Here is an 11,686-nt window from a genome sequence, read left to right as displayed (position 1 = left end):
CTCTGATCTTGTGCATAATTGTAAAGTTTTAAACTTATAATCTATTTACAGCTGGGTAGTGGTGGTAGTGGTGGCAGTGGTGGTAGTGGTGGTGGTGGTGGTGGTGGTGGTGGTGGTGGTGGTGACGGTGGTGAAGGTGCACGCCTTTGATCCCAGCACTCAAGGAGGCAGAGGCAGGCAGATCTTTGTGAGTTCGAGGCCAGCCTGGTCTACAGAAGGAGATCATAAAGCTACACAGAGAAACCCTGTCTTGAAGAAAAAAAAAATCTATTTACAAAGGCCTTTAGTCTAGTTTGAACTTGCTCTGAGGTAAAAATGAGCTAATTGGGTGCAATTAGTCTTAAGATGAGGAGAAATTATTATTTTCTTGTGTTAGTCTGAGCAAAAGGAACAGAGCAGACTTTTAAGTATCTACAGTCCTCATGGGACAATAAATCTAGTTATGAAGCATATCCTAGTATATTTTCTATATATCAAAATTATTCAGCTAAATGAGAAGTCATCTTCCTGACCATCCACAAATATGTGTGGCTATGAAATTGAGATGTAGGGGGCTGGAGAGATGGCTCAAAGGTTAAGAGCACTAACTGCTCTTCCAGAGGTCCTGAGTTCAATTCCCAGCAACCACATGGTGGCTCACAACCATCTGTAATGATCTGGCGCCCTCTTCTGGCGTGCAGGCATACATGCTGTATACATGATAAATCTTTAAAAAAATTGAGATGTAATCATGAGATTACATGTACACATTACGTGAAATGCATGGCAATGGGAAGATTGCACAAGTGAAATTACAGATGAAAGCAACAATTTTCAGAGTCAGTGACCTCTAAGCCTTGCTGATGGGGTACCCCATCTGAGAATGATTCCTCTGGTGGGCTGAGATCCGAATTATCAATTGCTACAAGCTGTAATTACATCATGGCCCACAATAGCTCCTGACATATATGTAAGATTAAGTGCGTGTTGGGCCATGGTGTCACACACCTTTAACCCCAGCACTCAAGAGGCAGAGGCAGGCAGATCTCTGAGTTCAAGGCCAGCCTGGTCTACATAGAAAGTTTCAAGACAGCCTGTGCTACACAGAGAAACCCTGTCTCAGAAAACAAAAACAAAAATGAATGACAAGTGTGGGAGTGGGGTGGAGGCTCAGTGATGAAGGGCACAGGCTGCTCTTGAAGAGACCCAGGCTGAATTCCCACACGCACTGGTGGTTCTAGGGGACCCAACACTCTCTTCTGGCCTCTTGAGCACCAGGCACACACATGGTGCACAGACGGACATGTGGGCAAAAAACCCACATACCCAAAATAAATAGCGTTTTGTTTTTTTTTTTTTAATGACAAGTATGAAGTCAGGATTTCCAAATAATCTAAACTTTACAAGCTTCACATTGAGTGTGTGTTCATGAAAACATGTATGTCTGTGTGAGTGTGTAAGTGGGAGTGTTTGTGACTCCGTGTGAGTTGTGTGTGTATGTGTAGGAGTATGTATGGGTGAATGTGTCAATGTGTATGTGAGTCTGTGTGTTTGTAGGTGGGTGTGGGTGTGTCTTTGTATGATTGTATGTGTTACTGTGTTAGTATGCTTCTGTATGTATGAGTGCATGTTTATGTGTAAGTGTCTGAGTATGTGTGGGTGTGCATATTAATTCAGGGATGGTTGTGTTTATGAGTATGGGCTTGTTAGCATAGAGGGGTGATTGTGTCTGTGTGTGTCTGAGTATCTGTGTGTGCATTTATGCGTGAGAGAGGGATATATATATAAAGAGAATGTGTGTGTGCATGTGTGTGTCAATGTGTGCTCAATGGGAAAAGGTGGTTGTTGCCAAGCCTGACAACCTGCATTTGAGTCCAGGACTGGCATGGTAGGAGAAAACCAATTCCAGAAAGTTGTTCTCTGACCTCCACACATTCTCAGACACAGGCAGTAGTGTACACACACACACACACACACACACACACACACACACACATCAAATAAATATTTAAGTTTTTATTGCATATGTGTTAGTTAGGATTTTCATTGCTGGGAAGAGACACCATGACCACAATGATTCTTAGAAAGAAAACTGTTGTGGGATTATCTTTTTGTACACTGTGAAGATAAATCTTTGCAAGGCACCTTCTGATTGTCTTAATAAAGAGCTGAATGGCCAATAGAGGATCAGCAGGATTTCCAGGAAGAGAAAGGAAAAGTAGAGATGAACTTAGGAGATACCAGTGAGACATGGACCAAGTCAGACATGCAGGATGGAGGGAGGTAAAAAGCCATGTGGCCGAATGTAAATTAATAGAAACAGATTAATTTAATTTGTGAGAGTGAGTTGGGGACAAGCCTAAGATAAAGGTCGAGCTTTCATAATTAATAAGAAGTCTCCATGTCAGGGCTGGAGAGATGGCTCAGCCATTAAAGGCTAGACTCACAACCAAAAAAAAGTCTCCATGTCATTATTTGGGGCTAGCAATGCAAAGGGAGTCCAACAAGAAAGCTTGCTACAGAAAACATTTAATTGAAGTGGCTCACTTACAATTTCAGAGGTTCAGTCCATTATCATCATGGCAGGGAGCATGGCAGCGTGCAGGCAGAGGTGGTGCTGGAGTAGCTGAGTGCTACACCTTGCAAGCAGCAGGAAGTCAACTAGGCAGTATTCTGAGCATAGGAAACCTCAAAGCCCGCCCCCACAGTGACACACTTCCTCCAACAGGGCCATACCCACTCCAACAAGGCCACACCTCCCAATAGTGCCACTCCCTTTGGGGGCCATTTTCTTTCAAACCACCACAGCTACCAACCTCTACTTTGCCTCAGAGCAGTGGTATCTAGGTCACTGGGTGGGTCACGGATGCAGAAAGCAGGAAGCAGGTAGTGACACTTTCCTAGGTCAGGTACAAAGCCAATACGTTAATGACTAAGCTAGGTGAGCACATCCAGGGAAAACACCTCTGTTGGTGCAGCTTCCAAGCTGACTCTAAAATCGCATTTGTTGTTGTTGTTGTTTGTTTATTGTGAGTACCAGTAGAAATCAGAGGACAACCTGAGCAAGTCTGTTCTCTACTTCTGCCATATGGGTACTGGGAATTGAACTCAGGACATCAGGTTTAACAGCAAGCGCCTTCCCCTCTGAGTAATCTCCCAGCCTAGGCGTAGACTTCAAGGCCAGTCAGGACTGAGACCACTGTCTCAATCCAAATGTGGCACCGAGGGCTGTGAGGAAGATGGCTCAGTGGGTAAAGCACTTGACATCCAGGTGTGAAGACCAGACTTCAGACCCCCAAACCTATGCAAAGCCAGACACAGTATGCACATCTGTCTGTAATCCTAGCATGCCTAAAATGAGGCAGACAAGAGACAGTCCAGAGCTCCCAGGCCAGCCCGGAGTCCACGGAAGACAAGGACTGATACTAAGGCCGTCCTCGGACACCCACTCACACACAGTAAACCTGGGCATGGTGGTGCACACCTGTGGTCCTAGCACTCGGGAGGAGGATCAGGAATTCAAGATCACCCTCAGCTCATAGTGGGGTCAAGGCCAGCTTCAACTAGATGTCTAAAAAGAAAGAAAAAAAAAATCACTGGTGGGCTGGAGAAATGGCTCAGAGGTTAAGAGCACTGACTGCTCTTCCAGAGGTCCTGAGTTCAATTCCCAGCAACCACATGGTGGCTCACAACCATCTGTAATAAGGTCTGGTGCCCTCTTCCGGTCACACATGCTGTATACATAATAAATAAATAAATCTTTAAAAAAAAATCATTGTTAATTTTAACAAGAGTGGTGAGTCATCAATGCTACCTTCAAACATTAAAAGTGAAGCATTTGTGGAACGTGCTGAGTTCCAATTGGGGTGTAGTTTTATTTTCCAAGACAAGGTCTCACTAGCCTAGCTAGCTTAGAATTCAGAGACCTACCTGCCTCTACCTGCTGAGTGCTGAGATTAAGGATGTAAGCAACCATACCCAGCTTTTTAGGTTTAATTTGGAATTTCCTAATTACTTAGCATTTCAGCCAACAGAGAGGAACTAGACAGCTGCTAAGAAGTTTTTAAGTCTTTGTCTTTCTGAGACATGAAACTGAGCTGACCTTTGGCCCCTTATGTTGAAATGTGGAACAAATGTTCCTGTGCTTGTGAAGTACCCGCCATGCACACATGCCCTTGTTTTAAATTAGACATCATTCGTGACTCTATTCCAAAGCATTTTATTGTTCTTTAAAAAGGGAATGTGCAGGCTGACAGTCATGGCCTCTGACTCCAGCCCCAGGAGTCAGTGCCAGAACTCCAGGAGCCTGTTTCTTGAGGCCTGTTTCTTAGTCTTCGCCTGGCCAGCCTCAAAGCCCAGCTGCAGCTTTATCCACTTCCTAGTAACACTCAAAGCAGCAGCGACCTCACCTCTGCACACAAACCATCTAAGCCCCCAATGATTCAACGGTTACACGGTTATGCACATTTAAAATACATAGAAAAATAATAATTAGGATTTATAGAAATTAGATTTTTACAAAACAACGTCACTCCAAGAAATACATCTTACATCCAAGCACAGAACGTGGACATACGCAGCGTAAGTGAGGGTGAGAAAAGACTGTATTTCAGAACGCCGGGTGAGGGCACGGGTAGCGCTCGTTCCTGGACACACTGGAAATGTGAACCTGCCGGCAGGAGGCTCCGACCCCTCAGCTTCTGTGAGTTGCTCACACAGCCGTCCCCCTCTCCAGGTTCTGCTTGGTCTCGGCCGTGTACTTCCCGTAGAACCTCTCCGCTTTCTTGTTGAACTTGGCGTTCCTTTCGTTGATGTAGTCGATGTCGGCATCATCATTGTAAGGACGCCTTCGGCTGTATTTGTCTCTCTTTTCAATTCTGGGGGAAGGAAGGGAGTTAGGAGGCTCAGAATCACCTTCCCCAGTTCTCTTCATGCTCGAACTCAAGGACCTGCCTGCCTCTGCCTCCCAAACCCTAGGACTGAAGGCGCTGACCACCACAGCTGGCCTAACTGCCTTCTTCTTTGAGCTTAAAAAATGAACAAAAAGTTCAGGAGAGGGTTGGGGATTTAGCTCAGTGGTAGAGCACTTGCCTAGCAAGCGTAAGGCCCTGGGTTCTATCTAACCTCTGCTCAAAAAAAAAAAAAAAAAAAAGTTCAGGAGCAAATCAGCTTAAAACACCTTGGGGGACAAAAAAAAGCAGGCACAGTTTTCATCAGATGTTGATCTAACCAGTAGAACCTCAGTGTAAGCGATGAGATCCAGCAACTACAGCCTCTGCTCACAGCACTTCTGAACGTCTTCATGGTAGCCCACACCTGTAATCTGAGCAACTGGGAAGCAGAGACTAGAGACCAGCCTGGGCTATATAATGAGAGCCTGTCTCGAAAATCAAAAACAAAAAGAATGCTTCTAAAGATGCTAAAAGTGAGGACAAAAATGTGTGACTTTGGGGTAAGGCACCCTAACAATTCTATCAGTGATGCCAAGCACTGCGCAAAGTGGGTGGTACACACCACTGCACCCTGTACCATCTGTATGGTCCTAACACATAAATGCTGTCCCCTTCATCAGAAATAAATACGGTCAGGCACTCTGGAGGCAGAGGTTGAAGGATCTCTGTGAGTTTGAGGCCTGCCTGGTCTACAGAGTGATACTCTATCTAAAAAAAGAACAATTAAAACATAATAAATAAATATGGCCAGGTAGAGACAGACAGAAGCACGCAGGCAGAGGCAGGTGCGTGCGCGAGCGCGCTCTCTCTCTCTCTCTCTCTCTCTCTCTCTCTCTCTCTCTCTCTCTCTCTCTCTCTCTCTCTCTCTCTAAGTGGGGCTTAAAGAGGAAGGTGGTCCGGTCCTATGGGTGTGCCCTTGAAAGCACATTAGGACCCCCTTCTCCCCACCAATCTGCCTGCTTCCTGGTCCTCACAGGCTGACTAGGCCTCCTAGCACGTACTTCTACCATGATCCACCATGCTTCCACAGGCCCAAGAAAATGAACCGAGAGCTCTAAAACCAGGGGCCAAAATAAGTTCTCTTAGGCATTTTGCTACAGTGACAGAAAGCTAAGGGACGCCACTGCAGTTCAATTGTATCAATATTCCCACCTCCAAATCCTATGGACTCAACCTGTACTCACTGTCCAGCTTCAAAACCATCAGACTTGGGGTCAGAAATGAGCTGGATCAGCACTGTGATCTTCAAGTCATCTGAGCGCGTCAGTCTCAGATCCACATCCCACACACTTTCTCATGAAGTATGGAACATTCCAGGCTGCCCTACTGAGTACTTACTGCTTTTCCAGATCTAAAACCATTCTGTCAATTTCCTCTGAGGAAGGCACATGTGTTCCATGGAGAAGACTGTTGGATGTTGGGAAAAAATCTTCTCCACTGAGAAGACAGCAAGAAAGATTTCCAGTCAGACATGAGTGCTCCAGTCTCCAATTTCAATAAATATACATGTATTTGTGACACAGAAATATACTTATTTACACAGCAAAGGTAAAGGAAGGAAAGAAAATGCAGGCTCAGAAAAGATGAGCCAGGCTAGGTGAGTCTGCTATAAAGCCAGCCCCAGGCAGGACTCTGGGTCCCAGGCCAGTCTGGCTCACACAGTAACAGCTTCATTCTTCAGATGCATAGAGTGACCAGCATATCAAGGACTTGTCGAAGGTCACAAAGAGCTGGGAGCAAAGTGTCTACGGTTATTTCTGTGCATCAAAACAGGAGCCTGACTGGACATGGTAGCACAAGCCTTTAATCCCAGTTCTAGGAGGCAGAGGCAGAGGCAGGCAGAGACCCGCCTGGCCTACAGAGTGAGTTCCAGAACAGCCAGAGCTACACAGAGAAACCCTGTCTCCCCCCAACACCCCCCCCCAAAAAAAAGGAAAGAAGGAAGGAAGGAAGAGAAAAGAAAAGAGAAGAGGAAAGAGAAAAGAAAAGAGCCAAAGAGCCTGGCTGGGCATAGAGGCACACAGCTTTAATCCCAGTACTTGGGAGGCCAAGACAGGATGACCTCTGAGTTCCAGGATAGCCAGGGCTACACAGAAAAACCTGGGCTTAGAAACAAACAACAGGTGTCTGGCCCACCTGCCACAGCCAAACCTACTCATACAACCTCTCTGCTTTCATGCCATAGCTCTGAGCAGCTGTGAATGAAGAACACTGAGGCCCTTAGTCCATCTGGTCCTTTACAAAGCTGACTTGCCTCAGCACCAAAGCATTCAGCTCCTACAAGAGCACCTAGCTCTGCTAACCTGAGTTTGACACCTGAAAGTCTCCGAGGGAAATCAAGGCTTAACTACTATGCAACAGAGCGAACAGATCAAAACAGACCATCAAAGACAGCCACTGAAAATCCACAGATCACTAGTAAACTGAGTCTGCTCAGGCAAGCTGGCAAACACCTGTGATCCTAGCACTCAGGAGACTGAGGCAGGACTACTGTGAGAACAAGGACAGCCCAATCTACACAGTAGGAATGTCTCAAGTAAGTGAACAGCTAGTTCAACGAGTTTGTGCTTACCCGTGTCAGTAACGTCCGCTTGCCCCCACCTCCCCAGAACAGCCTTGCCTTCCACCCGAGGACTTACTGCTTTTCCCTCTGCCGCTCATAGCTTTCCATGTCAGGTTTGATCTGCTTCGTCAGCCGGTGGTACTGGCGTAGTTGGGCAGCAGCATAATCTAGACAAAATGAGAATCGGAGGTGACCTGTGTCCTTATCTGGGCACTACTTACAAGAGGAAACTCGGAATTACTATTGTCCTACATGCACAAGACACTATCCTGAGCACAGGCCTACCCTGACGGGCTGAGAGAAGACTGGCTAACTCTGTCGGGGGTGGTAGCACACTTCTGTAACCCATCACTCAGGAGGTGGAGGCAGGAGGTTCCTGAGTTTGTAGACTGCCTGGGCTGCACAGTGAAACTAAAGAACAAAATGGTAACAACAAAGGCTAACTTTACACTAAGGACCAAAGCAGCCAGCAGACTGACAGGTACCCTGGCTTCTCCCTTGACACACCTGCATTCTCCTTGGCCTCCTAGACTATTCCAAGAATGAAGTTCCATGGACATGTGCTCTCACTAAAGCAGAAGCCTTGGCCCAGCAGGCCCACTCAGTAAAGCAGAGGTCAGCACAAGTCAGCTGTACCTGAAAACCCCAGGTCAGGGTTCCTCCTCTTCTTCCTCCTCTCCCATCTCTCAGCATCCTCCGCACTGATCTCCAGCAGCTTCACTTTCTCGTAGTCCTCCCCTCTCGCCGCGCACTCCTGGAAGACAGGCAGCGCCGCTACCCACCTGTTCCACAACGCTCCCTTCATTTTTGTTTGTTTTGGTTTTTTGAGCCCAGGATGGCCTCGAGTTCAAAGAAATCCTCCTGCCTCGGCTTCACAAGTGCTGGAACTATAGGCATGACCCCTCATGCCCAGCTATTTGACCTACATTTTGTGTGTGTGTGTTTTTTTGTTTTTTTTTTTTGTTTTTCGAGACAGGGTTTCTCTGTAGCTTTGGAGCCTGTCCTGGACTAGCTAAATTAAGAAAAATCTAATCAAAGTATCAAGTATCGGGCCATCACAGTAGCCCAGTGGGTAAAAGTGTTTGCTGCCAATCATGACCACCTGAGTTCTATATCAGGATTCACATAGTGAAAGGAGAGAACTACAATCTGTCCTCTGACCTTCACTCTTGTGCCCACATACATACAAACAAAAATGTAATAAAACTAAAATCAAAAGCCGGGCGGTGGTGACACACGCCTCTAATCCCAGCACTCAGGAGGCAGAGGCAGGCAGATCTCTGAGTTCGAGGCCAGCCTGGTCTACAGAGTGAGCTCCAGGACAGGCACAAAACTACACAGAGAAACCCTGTCTCGAAAAACAAAAAAAAAATCAAAAACAAAAACTAAAATCAATAAGAACAGAAGAGAGCAGGTGTCAGACCTGTTATAAACATTTTGCAGATGTTAACTCACAGAATTCATAATTCATTTAAGTATTTGTCCTACAGATAAAAAAAAAAAGGAGGGTTCAGCCAGGCAGTGGTGGCACACAACTTTGATCCCAGAACTTGGGAAACAGAGGCAGGCAGAACTCTGTGAGTTTCAGGACAGTCAGAGCTACACAGAGAAACCCTGTCTTGAAAAGCCAAAAAAGAAAGAAAAGAAATAAGGTTCCCTGAGGTAAATGACTTGCACACCTACTCGGCTACCAGGATCTCCTGTCTCAATGAAGGAGCAACCAGGGCTTCCTGACCTTTTTCTTTTCTTCCTCCTGAAGCTCCCACTCCAAACGCGCTTTCTTGGCTTCCCAGTTTGCAGGCAACTTAAGTCTTTTATCTTCTTCCACAACTTCCTGGTGATTTAACTTACGAGCTTCGTTCTATACGGAAGACAAAAGGCAGTCAGGTAAAACAGAAGAGGGGCCCAAGTAGACCCTGTCTTCTTTGCAGTGACTAAGTGACCCATTTAACGCTGCAAGCAATAAAAAGCCACCCAATGCTGGGCAATGGTGGCACATGCCTGTAATCCCAGCACTCGGGAGGCAGGGGCAGGCAGATCTCTGTGAGTTCAAGGCCAGCCTGGTCTCCAAAGCAAGTTCCAAGAAAGGTGCAAAGTTACACAGAGAAACCTTGTCTCCAAAAACCAAAAAAAAAAAAAAAAAAAGCCACCCAATGACTTTAAGCACAGGAATAGACTCATACAGGTATACCATTGGATAAGACTGTTGGGCTGCAAAGCTCTGCTGCTCCAGGGACCTAGGGGCTACTGTCGACCTTGCCTATTCAATTGGGTGGTCCCTTTATTATCAGAATAAAAGTTGGCAAAGTGCCCTCGATGCACCATACCATAGCACATGAGGAACTGTAATAAAAGGTTGCAGCATTAGGAAGATTGAGAACCACTGTTTACAGTGTAAACTTTCAGAAGTGTGCTGGTCCATTTATTTGTTTTGTTTTATATTCTTGGAGGCTCAAAGACCATTTTTTAAAAAAATAGTTCTTTTGAACCAGCAAGTTGGCTCAGCGGATAACAGTGACTGCCTCATAGCCAGATGACTGGAACCCACATTGTTGGATTTTAAAAGGGTGGGAAGGAGTCACACCATATAACAGGGCCCAAGTGGGAGGATTATTGGGGGAAGGAAGAAAAAGAGATGGGAGGTGGGCAAGGCCCACCTTTTATAAGTAGCGAATGTGCACAGGGGGTGCTCTTAGTGGCTGTAGCCTGTTATACATATCCTGTCAGGACCCTAAGGGCAGGCCAGTACAGATGCCTAAATACTAACACACAACAGGAGAAAACTGACTCGATCCTGTCATCTACATGCACTTCATGACACTTGAGCACACACACATGCCTCAGCCTTGTGTAGAGGTCAGAGGACATCTTTGTGGAGCTGGTTCTCTCCTCTACTATTAACTGAATTCCAGGGATCTAACTCAGATGGCCAAACTTGTACAAGGGCCTATAACTACTCAGTCATCTCACCAACCTAAGGACCATTTTCTCAAAGTTCAAGAGAAAAAAACAAGTCAAGCAAGCTGTAAATCTTGGCAGGTGCCCAGAGAAGGGAGATGGGAGAATGATATAGCCATGCCTTTTGAGTTACATTCCAAAAAAAAAAAAAAAAATACCAAACAGGTCAGCAAAAGGGGTCAGGTGGGCAAGTAGCCACACAGGGAAGTGAGCAGGAGCTGTCGTCGTCAGAGAATGATAATGTCCAGAGTGTCTGGACAGCCATGCTTAGGATTTGGGCAGGTATCCAAACAAGAGATGAAAAGTAAACTATACTTTTTTGTTTTGGTTTGGTTTTTCGAGTCAAGTTTTTCTCTGCGTAGCCCTGACTGTCCTGGAACTCACTCTGTAGACCTGGCTGGCCTCGAACTCACAGAGATCCGCCTGCCTCTGCCTCCAGAGTGCTGGGATTAAAGGCGTGCGCCACCTCCGAGTGGCAAGTTACACTTTTTGAGTTTGAACTTGGAAAAGAGGGCAAGTGTGTGCTCGTTGTTTTTAAGGTGAGGAAACTCTCACTAAGAAGTTTCTTCCTATTTCTAGCGAATTTTTCCCCTAGATGAAAACGAATGCTGGAATCACGGGGCAGGGGAGCCAGCTGTTAGGAACAGAACTAACCTACCCCAAATAAAATAAGTCATGTGGGTGGGGCCTGGGAGGAGCGAGCGGGAGTGGCTTTTGACGCCTGTCAAAGCCATCTCCAAGAGAGTCGGACCCACCAGCGGAGACGCCCCGTCCCGGACGCCCCCGACCTGGGTCGGGCGAGCTGGCGAGTCTTCCTCCTCCAGCCCCGCGCCCGGCCTGGCCCGTGCCCCCGCCACTCACCCGCTTCAGATGCAGCTCGCGGAACTTGCGCAGTCTCTGCTCGCGCTTCTGCGCCGCCAGCTCTTCGGCCGCCGAGGGCCGGTCTTCCGCGGCGTCCGCGGGCACCTGCGGTCACAACCGGCTTCAGGCTCGGCGTCCCCTACTGCCACAGCCCGGGCCGGGGCCCGACACCCCAGGAGCCGCGCCTGGACTCGCCTCATGTCCCACCCCGGCGTCACCCCGACAAAACCCTGCGCGAGGCCGAGGGTACTCACCTCGACTTCAGTCGCAGCCGCCATTACAGCCCTCTCTACTTCCGGCAACAACACGGAGCACTTCCGTCGGCCTCTGGTCCGCGGCTGCAAGCCCCGCCCCTTTCAGGGCGTGGTGGTGC

The 11,686-nt window shown here is 47.2% G+C and overlaps 1 protein-coding gene across 2 annotated transcripts; it reads right to left on the bottom strand.

Moving 5' to 3' along the window:
- Positions 1–4,178: 4,178 nt before the first annotated feature.
- On the bottom strand, positions 4,179–11,652 carry Syf2 (SYF2 pre-mRNA splicing factor). Of its 2 annotated transcripts, XM_036178501.1 has the most exons (7): positions 11,568–11,652; positions 11,314–11,418; positions 9,230–9,355; positions 8,131–8,248; positions 7,571–7,661; positions 6,270–6,368; positions 4,179–4,856 (listed from the first exon to the last, which is right to left on the bottom strand). In XM_036178501.1, exons 1-7 carry the CDS (start codon positions 11,589–11,591, stop codon positions 4,691–4,693), a joined length of 729 nt encoding a protein of 242 aa, XP_036034394.1. In that variant the 5' UTR covers positions 11,592–11,652; the 3' UTR covers positions 4,179–4,690. The 2 variants fall into 2 exon arrangements, with proteins under 2 accessions (XP_036034394.1, XP_036034395.1); XM_036178502.1 differs by lacking the exon at positions 6,270–6,368.
- Between the last annotated feature and the right edge of the window lie 34 nt (positions 11,653–11,686).

Source organism: Onychomys torridus, chromosome 2 (genome assembly GCF_903995425.1).
Source record: "Onychomys torridus chromosome 2, mOncTor1.1, whole genome shotgun sequence".
In the NCBI taxonomy this organism is placed as follows: Eukaryota; Metazoa; Chordata; class Mammalia; order Rodentia; family Cricetidae; genus Onychomys; species Onychomys torridus.
The sequence above is the reverse complement of the archived record's forward strand: the minus strand, read 5'-3'. Positions and strand labels throughout refer to the sequence as shown.